Source organism: Centruroides sculpturatus, unplaced genomic scaffold (assembly GCF_000671375.1).
Source record: "Centruroides sculpturatus isolate CEXI.00-Female unplaced genomic scaffold, Cexi_2.0 scaffold256, whole genome shotgun sequence".
NCBI lineage: Eukaryota > Metazoa > Arthropoda > Arachnida > Scorpiones > Buthidae > Centruroides > Centruroides sculpturatus.
Window position 1 is genome coordinate 642,494 of NW_019384583.1, and position 13,324 is coordinate 655,817.

A 13,324-nucleotide genomic window follows, 5' to 3' on the forward strand; every position below is an offset into this window, starting at 1 on the left:
GTGAACAAAATCATGCTACCCATAAGCACATAAAAAACTCCCTAATTGTTTTGCATTTCTCAAAATTTCAAAGACCCAAGCTCAAAAATGTAAAAATCCTGGGGGGTCATTTTTTTACTGATCACCATACTTTTCCTCTGTTATATATAACAGAGCCAGGAAAGTAACGCACAACATTTTCTTAAGTAAAAGCCTAGTTATACTTACTGGTTTAACTATTCCTCTCAGACTTTTTTCAACAGTTAGAAAAATTTCATCAAATAAAATATTTCCACAGATTTTATCCTATTAAAAAATATTTAAAATATGTTAGCAAATGAATATTTAAATTATCAGAAATTTTTTATAAAATTTTTAATTATTAATTAATATAAATAATTAACAAAACTATTAATATTAATAAACACAAAATTCTTTTGTTTAAATTTTCTAGTTGATTAATGAAATTTATAAATATTAATAAATATTAAATCTAGATCAAATGCTAGCTAAAGCATATTTGTAATTTTCAATAAAAACAAATGTTTTTTATTAATATAGTGACTATAGCTAATTTCAAATTGAGTCATATAAGTAGAATGGAAAACAGAATGTAAAAATAAATTTTTGAAGCATAAAACTTAAATGAAACAATAATTTACAATGATATATAGAGTGATGAGAATTGACTGCACAACAATCATACAACATAATTCCTTGTCGAACATGAATAACTCCTGAAACAGTGTTATCCATTTTTCAATTTGATGAGATACTCCAGAGATATTCATGTTAAATGGTTTATGACATTACTTCCAGTCATTCAAATTTTAGCCATAAAAACACTAAACAAAGTATCCTATAGGCATCCCTATGGTGGTCTATCACATCGCCCACTAGATCACCCAATCTAAATCCCACAGACTTTTCTTATGGGGGCATCTCAAAGCACTTGTTTACAGATGACCAGTAGATTCTCAGCAAGACCTTATAGCTGCCATGCATAATACCTGCCTTGTTGCAAAGTGTACAAAGAAATATTATTCAGCAGGCAGCCACTTGTTCCACACCAAGCAAAGGTCATTTTGAATATCTTTTATAAAATAATGTAACCAGTTATGCTACAAGTTAATAAATAACTTCTTTCTATAAGATTTATTTCTGATTTTGCTCTTCATACCAGAAATTATCTCATAAACCTATGATACAAATATTGCTGTAATTTCATATCCAATTGAAAAATGAAAAACACTTCTTTTTGGGTTGGTCTTTGATAAGAAATCATAAGAAATCATGTGGTATGATTATTGTGCAGTCAATTCTGATCACCCTAAATATATATATCATTTAAATATGTGAATAGTGGGGACTAAATAAAATAAAAAATCAAGACATATTTACATATTATACATAAAATATATATCTGTTAACAAAAACTTTTAAACTGTAAAAATATTTTTCTACTGAATGACATTTATTAATCTCTATTGAATCCTACCTAGAGAGATATTTCATGATCATCATCATCATCAGGTCTTGTGCAAAGTACAGTACATTGTGCAGCAAGTTCCTTCAAGTGAATGCAGTTATTCACTATGCTCTCAGCATCATTGAAAGAACTGCTGACAACTTTTAAATTCTCCTTAAATATTTGAAACCAAGTTTTTTGAGAGTAACCTTGCTTCCTTTTTCTACTGGGAGTCCAATAGAAAAAAAAAGCAAGTATCCACTGTAATGCAGTTTATCGCAGATATCCACTGTAATGCAGTTTTGGATGTCGATGGTTTGGCGTATGTGGCATATGCTCAGCAAAATGCATCTGGTGTTCAGTCACAGTTTCCAACAGATATCGGATATTTTGAGTTTGATCTTTTTAAAATTCTTAATTTGTGACATGATCTTCATATCACATGCCAAGTATTTTCCTTTGGCAGTGTTGTGAAAAACATTTAGCCATTTGATTACCTTGGATGTGAATTTCCACATTTCACAGGCATATTTTGCAGTTGGTATCACAATGCTCTTGAACAGTTTAATTTTAATCTTCATAGCAATGTTTATAGCTGTTGTTGATAAATTGATTGCATTCATTGAAAAATGGCTAATGCCACTCCAATTCTACAACAAACATCCTCATTTGTGCCTCTGTCAGTAGGCACAATGCTTTCATGGTAAATGAAGTGTTGTACTTGGTCTATAACTCAGCCCTGGACCGTTAAAGATGTGTTATTCTAGAATCTACCACTCTGCATTTGTTTATCAACACTTATAGGTAAGCCAATCTTACTGCCTTCAGTATCTAAACTAGTGGTTGTAGTGTAAGGAGACAAAGTCGTTACCTTACAAACTTAAAGGTTTTATTTGTGTCTAAAATGCACGACTGTTACAAATTCAAATGCAGCAAGAAACAGTGCTGCCAGTCCAAGAGACTAACAACTGTGGGAAGAAGTGTTGCCACACTGTGACACTACTACATTCCCCCCACTTACATTACATAACATAGTCCTTCAAATAACTGGGCTGACAGTGCTGTCTTGCAGGACGAGGCAACTTGATTACTTCCACCGGGGGTGAAAAAATATCTTTACTAATTGTCCTCACAAAGTGGAGGAGGCGTTGCCTAAACATCAGAGCTAGCTTGATTGGGAATCTGGGGTGTAATATTAGGAAAGATCATGCCATCTGTCAAGGATTCAGGCAAAAGTTTGCCTTGAGGCACAATGTGCATTAGGGACACTGTCGATATCAGGGTACTGAATGTGAGAATACTTGGGATTAGCCTCCAATAACTGGACTTCCTCAACTAGAGAGACATATTTATTGGTGCAGTTATGTGAACATAGTAGGACAAGTCCCGGTGATAGTAACCAAGTGGGAAGACTAAAACCTGTTCCCATCTTTCAGGGGTATCTGAAAAATCTCTAATGAGGCGTAGAATTTGTAGGAGAGACCAAACAGCATGTAATGCATCACCTAGTACATCTTCCCACTGATCAATACTTCAATTAGACAAGTGGAGAGCCAAGGAAATTGTCTTCCAAATAACATCTTTACAATGCTTGATGAGACCATTACCCTGGGGATTATAAGGGGTGGAGAAACTTGAAGCAACATCAACAGAGTTGATGAAGGAACGAAGTTCACATGATAAGAATGCAGCTCCTCTATCTGAATGTACATACAATGGGGCTCCAAAGATTGAAAATAGCTGATGTACTAATAGCACTGATAGCACTTAATAACAGTACTACTGCTAACATCTGGGCAAAATAATGCAAATGGGAATCTTGAACATTCATCTATTATTGTCAGAAGGTAACGGTTCCTCGATTTGGAAGGAAGAGGACCTTTAAAGTCCATGTCTAAACATTCGAAGAGAAACATGGTTTTAATAAGTGGTTTGAAGGTCCAAGAAATTTTGGTTTTAATTCTGCACAAGTGGGACAAGAAACAGTTAATTTTTTTATTTCCTCCAAAGAAAATAGCAAGTTTTTACTATGCACCCAATGATAAAAACAAGTTACTTCTGGGTGACAGAGAGTTGTGGAGGACAGAGAGTCTCTTCAAATCAGGAAGAGCACAACAAATTCTTGACAAAGCATCAGCAACAGTGTTCCGACTACCAGGACAGTAAATAATATCAAACTTGTAACATGACAATTTCAATCTCCACCTTAGAAGCTTATCATTCTTAATTTTACTACAGTAGAGCATCAATTATCCGAAAGTCAATTATCCAAAAGAATTCCAGTCGGCAAATTTAAATTTTCACTAGTGCTGTGGCGTTGCAATCTTTGGCTATATCTTGGGCTACTCAAATATTTTACGTTTTTGATACTAAATTAACTTTTGAAGTATTATTTTTTATTGTTTTTATATTTTTCAATATATTTATTTTGTTTGTACAAAATAAAAAAATAATTTTTAACGATACAATAGTCTTCGTTAGGCTTAACATTGATGAAAATTCAACGCAAAGTGAAACGCAATGGAGAAAAATTTCAACATCAGATACATTAAACTATTTTTTCGTACATAATCGGTTATCTGAAATATCAGTTATCCGAACAACCCGTCTCCAATTGAGTCGGATAATCGACGCTCTACTGTATTAGATTTAGAATGAAACATGAAAACTACAGAATGTTGGTCAGTATATAAATATTAGTCAAAATAATTATAACAACACACCTGAATTTTTGCCGAGCATAAAATTATTTTATGCTTGGCAAAAATTCAGGTGTGTTGTTATAATTAATTGCAATTGCTGAGAGAAAGGTGGACAGTATAGTCAAAATAGTCAATTAATGTAAAATGACATCCAATTAAAAAATGTCTCCACTTCTTTAATGCCTCAACTATAGCATATGCTTCCTTTATGCTAGAGTGTTTTCTCTCACTACTATTCAAGGATTGCAAAAAGAAAGCCACAGGTTTACTTGTGCAGGTTTACAATAGCAAAATCAAAAGCATCTGTTTCAACAACAAAAAGCACTTTGTCAATAACAGGAGTCGAACGAGATATTTCAGTTTTCAAATCTGAAAAGATCATGGCAGCCTCAGCTGGCAGTGGAAATGACTTACTCTGGGCTGGAGGTTGAATTTTCTCACTAAATCTTTTTATCCACTGAGCATAGAGGTCCAGCATTCCTACTGTTCAACAAAGAGATGTAATATCCATAGGGAGAGGTAATTCTAGCAAGGGCTTTGGATGTTCAGAATCTGGTTGTATAGCTCCACATGCATAGTATTCAACAAACCAAGACAACTAAATTTATACCTACATACCCCAACTATCCGTATGAACAATCAGTCTATTAAAGTACAGAAAACTATTAAGTATCTTGGCATCTGGCTGGACCACCGTCTCAGCTGGGATGACCATATAAGTACATAACTAACCGAACCAACCTCATTTTTCGGGCTTTCTCTCAGTTTGCACGTAAGAAGTGGGGTTTAAATTCTACTGCCCTCAGCATCATATATGATCACATATTCACTCCCACCATCACATATGCAAGTGGTAGCTGGGGCTGGGCTGCCAGAACGGTACATCCACATAGAAAGCTTATCTCATCCCAGCGCAAAGCATTGATCCTCATCTCTGGGGCCTACCACACTACGCTCAATGGGAGTCTGCAGATCCTTACCCAAAAACCACCCATTACTGACATTATCCAAGCCAGATATGAGCTTTGGCAGCTGAAAACTGGTCACGACATCTGCACTACTACTTGTAATATTCCAGCCGATAATTATGAGAAAATAAATCTGCTCAGTGATCTTACTCCCCCTTATATCTGCAACTACATCAGCAAAGACACGCCTATCAACCCTGATGTGGAGATCTATATGGATGGCTCTGGGCTAAATGGGAATATTGGCTGTGCCTTCGTTGTACATCAAGGACAGCATGAGATCCACCACCAGATTTACAGGCTCCACAATTTATGCAACGTCTTTCAGGCTGAGCTCAAAGCCATTCATATGGCAATTGGCTGGTCTGAACAGCATCTCGATAACCAACAGATAGTCATTTTCACAGATTGCCAGTCTGCCATTGCTCTCATCAACAGCAGACAGCTTCACACTATCACAACAGCAGTAAAAAATCTCACTTGCCTTTCCTCAAACAGTTATAGTATCAGCTGGGTCCGTGGGCACCAAGGCACTGCTGGAAACGAAAGAGCAGATCAACTGGCAAAGGATACCGCCAATGATAATACATTGGATTCCATATACAACATGCTCAGCCATAGCAAAATCAAAAGTCTTTGTATAATAATATTCTTCTCCGCTGGCAGAACTCTTGGGACAATAACCACAATAACCTAACCTACCAATTCATACCTAATACCAACAAGCACCACTGCCATACTTGGATTAATATCAATTCTCTCCTTACTCAGTTTATTACTGGCCACAGGAGATTTTCCAATTATCTCCATCGCTTTACGGGTAAATGTACTCCCCTTTGTGCCATCTGTAGGGAGGTGAATGGTCCCAACCACTATCTTTACAGATGCGTGTGCTTTGAAAGGGAACGTCTCGAAATTAAACTAATTGCACAGAAATTAAACATCTCCTGGCCATGTCAGCAACATGATCTCCTTAAACACAAGGATCTTTATACAGCTTTTTGTAACCTAGTGCTTGTTTATGAGCAAGTGGCACCCATCACCATGCATGAGTAGTTCCTCACCAGGCTTCATTCTTTTCATTACCTCCGCCACTGCTATGGACATCTGTAAATACTGTACATATGCCACCTAACTGCTACTGTTCTCAAAGTTGTAATGAAATGGCTCGTATTACTTCTCTTATGTATTGTATTCTATACTCAAATTGTATTTTACACACTATTATAATGCATCATTACTTTATTTGCTGTATTGTACTCAATTTTATGTATTTTATGTGCTTTTTCCTTCTATACTTATACACTTATGTTTTATTTTGCATTAACACTTGTAATATTGCATAGTGTCTGTACTTGTATAGCTTTCAAAATTCATCACTTTGTAATTCTGTATGTACCTTATACTGTTAACAAATTGTAATTAACTACATCATCATTGTATTTAACTACAACATCATTGCTATACCTGCATCACCATTGTATTTACTCTTGTATATTAGTCCAACCTACTTCTTGATATCTCTGTAATTCCTGTATTGTAAACAAGTTAACAACTACTGTATCTGGTTTTCATTCCCGGTAGTGCAATGCAGAGCCGGGCATGTACAAACTGTTGTATATAATAAAGATATTGACTGTATAGCTCCCCCTTCAATTAGGTAAGCCAATATACAAATAGATCTAGAAGAAAATGAACATTTCACTTTGTTGAGTGTTAAGTTATACTTAAGAACCATGTCCATAAAACGAGTAAGATTACGATCATGTTCTTCCTGAGTTCTTCCACAGACAGTAACATCATCCAAATAAGCAAATGTGTCAACTAAGCCTTCTGTAGCAATTGACTGAGAAATAGAACATTGAAATCCATCAACACCATTTGTGAGATCAAAACTAATTTCCTTAAACTGCCACAATTTGTTACAAGCTTCAAACGATGTATAATGTCTGTCTTCTTTTGGAAAGGGAATTTGATGGTAGGCTCAATGCAAATCTATCGTACTGAAAACTTTATAAGATGATATTTTCTAAATCAAGTCATCAATTCTAAGGAGAAGGAATGCATCTAATTCAGTAAACTTATTAATAGTGTGAGAGTAGTCTATAACTAATCTTTTCTTTAGACCAGGTATAATCACCACCTGAGCCCTCCATGTTGAATTGTTTTCTTCAATTATACCCTCAGTCATCAATATCTTAATTTCTGCATCAATGAAATCCTGATCTGGTTTAGAGAACCACCTAGATTTAGTAGTGATAGGCCTTGTGTCTTTAGACAAATGTTTGAAGAGATGGGCTGGTGGCACATTTGTGAACATTGTAGAACGAATCAACAATGATTTATGGGAGCAACCAAATTTGAAAGACATCAGTATGCAAAGCTAGGAAATCATGCCCTAAAATTACATCAGCAAGAAGACCAGATAAAACTGACAGCAAAACCTTTGAATAAGTATGGCTCTTTAAGTTAATAGAAACTACACATAAACCCCTCACAGTCGAACTTAAGGCATTCGGAGCCATAGAAACTTGAGCAAAATGCAGAATAATTCTGAGATGATGACACAATGCAAAATTATAATCTATAAAACTCTCGGAAATGCCAGTATCCACCAGTGCTTGAGTTAAGATGTTATTTAGCTGTTTATTAACTGTAGCTCTAGACAAAGGACTGTGAGCAACAGTTGCCAAGGCTATAGCAGCTGTAGTTGGCTTACTCCCTTTGCTTTTAAGATCCTAGAAAAGTGTCCCCTCTTTCTGCATTTGTTGCAATCTTCGTTTCTAGCAGGGCATTTGTTGCGAAGGTGCTTCATATAGCTGCAATAAGGACACCTACATTCGGTAGCAGCCAGAATGCGCAAGTGCAAATCATTATTTTCAGTATCATTTAAATTCTCATCCGCCAACTCCTTTGCATTGGAGATATGGATAGCACTTACTGTACTAGTTAGTATTAGAGACAAAAGTTTCAGACTGAACACAGGCAGATTCTAAAGCAAGGGCTTGCAATAAGGCATCTACAAGTTTTAAAGTATGACTTTCCAAAAGGTGCTGTTGTATCTGAGGTGATAATAATCCTGAAATAAAAGCATCATGTACATATTCACTTTTATACTCTTCAGCTGAGACAGAGGTAAAGTTGCAGTCCTTACTTAATGTTCTAAGATTCTGATAATACTGATCAATGGACTCACCGGGTTGTTGGCGACAATTAATTAGACAATGACAAGCAAAAATTACATTTATAGGTTTCTCATATAGGGCAGTCAAAGTCTTAATGGTATCCTCAAATCCAGAGCATTCTGATTTAAGAGTAAACTAAGAAACCAACAAAATTAACAAGAAGACTAAACTTCATCACATCGTCCTTTTCCATCAATGATACAAAGTTCTTAAAAGTTCAGTACCAATGGGACCACTGTTGAGAGGAACCATTGACATTTAGATTGACATTAAAATGTTCAGGTTTGACTAGGCTATCCATCCTAAGTAGTTATAGACACGAATAAATTGTAATGTAAAAAGACAAACTCATTACCTTAAGAAAGGTTTTATTCATGTCTAAAATGCATGACTGTTACAAATTCAAATGCAGCGAGAAACAGTGTTGCCAGTCCAAGAGACTAACAACTGTGGGGAGAATGTTGCCACACTGTGACACTACTACAGTGGTTATCTCTTGCAGACATATCCTATCTTACCAAGCAATTCAATATTGTCCCCAAAATCTAAATCTGTCAGATAAGCTGTTTCTCATGGAATAGGATTGTCTTTGCTCTTTGCATAATGAAATGCATGGCAAGGAGAAACAAGAACAGTGAGAGAGTGCATCTCTGTCTTACTCCTGTATTTTTGTTAAAGAAGCCCATGTTACCAGACTCCATCCACAAACAGCAGCTAAAATTGAGATACAGACTCCTGAAAATGTTATAAAACATTGAGGGTTGCCATACATCAGTGGTTCACAAAGTGAGTGCTACCATCTCCATGTAGGCACTGAATGGTAACTATAAGCAAGATTTGGGGTCACTGACAACCTTTCCCTTTCCTCTGTTAACCCCTTAACGCCCGACTGTTTTTAATTATGATGTAATCAAGCATAAAAAATACATTAAAAATACTTAAAACTGAAAAAAACGAAAGAAATGCATTAATTTTGAAGAAAAAGCTTCAAATTTTATTTTCCTTTGTCTCGCCTTTCTGTGAAATTTAACACCGATGAGTCATTGTTTACACAGCTGGATGACCTTGAACACAGCTGTAGTCCAATTTCCCGGGACATTCTCATATATGTCTCGGGAGGACAAAGGTTTAAAGTAGGGTGAATATGATCAACACGTATATTTTTAAATATTTTTAAAAAAGTAAGATTTTAATTGCGATTTCCGACCCCCCCTAATTAATTAAATTAATATATTAAAAAATCGATTAATTAAAAAACTATCGGAGGTCGTTTTTGACATCAGAAAGCAGCTTTAAATAACTTTACCAAAGTCAAATCCGTGCGCTACAACTTAGGAACCATGAAATAAATTTGATAAAAAACTCCCATTAAAAAACAATTAAGCCTTAATCGAGCCTTATCAAAGGCTCATTAAAATCGCAATAAAATTTTTTCGCACGGACAAAAAATTTTGAAAAAATTTGGGGACCTAAAAAACATTCCAAAAATTGAAAAAAAAAAATTTTTTTGTCAAAAGTGGCCTTAACTACCGAATTTTACGTAACGCTATGTAACCTTGACGAGTTATCTCGTCAATGGGGGTTAAACAGGTAAGAAAAACATTGTGTTTAATGGTTTCAGATATGGAGCACAATGTATGGTAAGTGTGGGGTCCATAGAAAAGTTTTTCTAAGAATGTTTCCATGCATTTCTCACACAAAGAAAAATGGGTTAGGAAGCATTAGGTATAAGTTTAAGGAATTTAAAGGACCAAGGGAGCCAAGGAACTAGTGGCTCAAAAAAGTTTGGGAATCACTGCTGCAGATCTATGTAACTGTGAGAACTGGGAGTTTGGGAACATTTTTTATAATTTATTATATAACTTTTCTTATAAAAAATACAATATCAATAATATTTTGTTTCATTTCAAAATTTTTTATTAAAAATTAAATTTTAAAAATACAATTATTAAAACGTTTAATAAAAAAATAAACTCACCACAGTTGCAACTGATGCACTAAGATCTACACAATAAACTAAACGATATTTTCTTGCAAAAAATGTAACAACAGATGATGATGTAATCATAAAATTATAGTTATGATTCTCATTAATATTCCAATTTTCAGGTGAATGTTTAGGTATAATAGATACAACATCAATTTCTCCAGTGCATTCAGACTAAAGAAAAATAAAGAAAAATTATATTTATGAAAATATGTAATTATTTACATATCTATAAAAAAACTTATGAGTAAAATATAAGTTGCCATGAGATTTCTTAGTAATTTTATTTAGTTACTGTTGAGAAAATCCAAACTATAAATAATTATATTATTAAAACATATTTAATTTTTTCACTACATTATCCTTTAAAAACAGAATCCATAGTCTCTAATACAAACTAATGCAAAAAACTGAATATATATCAGAGACTCCTTTAATTTCATAAATTGAAATTATATTTGTAAAATTAAAGGAGTCTGGTAAAACAACAATTTTTTGTTTGTGAAACATATTAAATAATGAAATGCTATCATCATATCATTAGTGATTGAGATATCAGTATCATTTATGCACTTGAATATATTAGAGAACAGGATGGTTGCTCCTATTGCTCTAACCAAACCAAGGGATGAGCCTGATTACAATTTATCTGAAGTAAACTCAAATTATTGATTCCTATTTCAAACAAAACCAATTTAATCATTTTATAATAAATGCAAATATTTGAATAATTTAATGAAATTATTTCACAAATCTGTTCAAAAACTAACTGGAATTACATGGTATCTGAGAAAGACATTTAGACTTGGTTGAAAACATTTGTTCTAAATAAATTTAAGTTGCTGGAATTTAAAAGGTTTAGTTGGTACTGTTATATTAGAATTACATACAATTCTTTTTTTTTTTTTCTTCCTTCTATCTATTGAATGACAAGAGAGCCTTTATTTCATATATATTATGGATCTGTTAATTCATAATGGTATAGACAAATGACAAAAATAAGAGATGACATATACAAATTACTGTCCATAAAAAATTCCTGAAATCCAACTTGGAGTTGAACTGTACTCCTCAGAGCAACTGAATGGTATTTTGGTCATTCATCTGACTCACACAACTTTCTAATAGGAGAAATCTAATCTAACCTATCTAAATATTGTCACTTACTATTATAAAATGTTTTGAATAATTTAAAATATAGCTGCCTTATTTAAAAAACATTAGCATCAGATTGATTTTCCAGTTCTTCAAGTTCTACTATCTAAAAACTTAAAAAAATTCATCAAAAAATGAGAGCATTAACTGAATAAACAAAAAAGAACATGTCTACTTATTACACTGATTAAAAATAATTACATAAATACATAAGATCATTTTTTCCTATAATATTTTTTTTTGTTTTCACTTTCAAAAGCAGAATGAAAATATTTTATCAACTACATCATTATAATTTTGTTACAGAAATAGGCCAAACTGAGTTGTTACATATCTAGAAACCTTTTCAGTGGTTTACCTTGAATTCTTACCTCTCAATATAATTTTCAGTGTATTGGTAGAATGTATTTTTGTATTCATTTAACATGCTACATTCATTTCATTTAAAAATTTAAAATTTTATCTAAAACTAGAATAATAGATAAAATTCAGAAAATTAAGAGATGAATACTAAATGAATGGTGAGTTATTCACACACCAGGATGATATACAAATAACACTTACGTAAAACCTGGTAACCAAAGTGGTTGCATACTAGGGTAGCTAACATTTTTGAGGCCCCTTCTGGGCTCCTCTTCTTCTTTTTGCACAATAGCCTGAAGAATAGCTCTGAAGGGGCCTCGAAAACATTAGCTACCCTAGTACGCAACCACTCTGGTTACCAGGTTTTATGTAAGTGTTATTTGAATGGTGAGTTAATAAATCAATTATTAACTCATTAGTACTTCTCTTTTTATTCTTAAAAATCTATCAACAAATACTTAACTATTTTCATATAAATAAAAGAGATTGATACTACAAAATGTGGAACAAATAAAACTTTCTATTATCAAATAAGAATCTGATCTAACTTGACTAATATCCTGTTTTAACATAATTTAAAAGGACTCAGGAGAAATCCAAATACGTTCGCTAATATTTTAATTCTGTCACTCAATGCACTGAATGCTAGTGAGGTTTTTGTGGTGTGTTTTATACTTTAATATAAATTAAACATTTCAGAGTACAAAATTTTAATTTTGTATATTTCTTTTAACTTTATTTTATATTAAAGTCAAAATTAAAATCCTGTATTAAACAATATATCCTATTAGTACATACTGTACATAGCAGTCAATATATTGTATAATTTTACTCTTTTTATGTTTTAAGATTTGATTGTTTTAAATACAGTAACCTATATTATATGATTCCTATAAACTTAAGAATTTTTTAATCAGATAATTAAAATTTTAAATTGGTACATCTTTCATTTTATTTATTTATATTTAAGAAAATTATTGTTAGAAATTAACAATTTTCTTCATTTTCAATTATTTATACATTTCTTTATAATTTTATATAAACATGTTTCAAATCAACAAATATAATCAAATTAAAAATTGCATCTTGTATTAAATTCAATGTAAAATTATGAAAGTTCTTATTAAAATTTAATTAATTAGAATTTTAATACTTACTAATGATTTCTTTGGTTTAACTTTAACTGATTTATTAAGGTGATCAAAGTACCATTGAGCTCTTATATTTCGAGATATTCTGTAATCTTTTTTCATTATAACGTATACATGATCTGCTTCTAAAATCATATTTTCTTCCTGTAATAACAATAATAATACTGTATATAAAAAATTTATGTAAATATTTTACTAAAAAGTACTCTCTTAAAACCAGGGCTGTGGAGTTGGTAAAAAAACACTCAACTCTGACTCCTGATAATTTTAGTAGGCCAACTCTGCCTCAGACTCCAGCAAAATTAAATACCAAGTCATTTTATGGGGACAGAGGCACTCATAGGGGAATACCCTACTCTAAACTCT

The 13,324-nt window shown here is 32.9% G+C and overlaps 1 protein-coding gene across 1 annotated transcript in view; it reads right to left on the bottom strand.

Moving 5' to 3' along the window:
• LOC111624507 (KICSTOR complex protein SZT2-like) overlaps positions 1-13,098 on the bottom strand; it is a 317,304-nt gene extending 304,206 nt beyond the window's left edge. The window contains exons 1-3 of the mRNA XM_023367362.1: positions 12,965-13,098; positions 10,281-10,463; positions 208-285 (exon numbers count right to left, since the gene is read on the bottom strand). Of these exons, the coding sequence (XP_023223130.1) occupies positions 208-285; positions 10,281-10,463; positions 12,965-13,093 (390 nt within the window). The 5' untranslated portion in view covers positions 13,094-13,098. The remainder of the gene's footprint in view (positions 1-207; positions 286-10,280; positions 10,464-12,964) is intronic.
• Between the last annotated feature and the right edge of the window lie 226 nt (positions 13,099-13,324).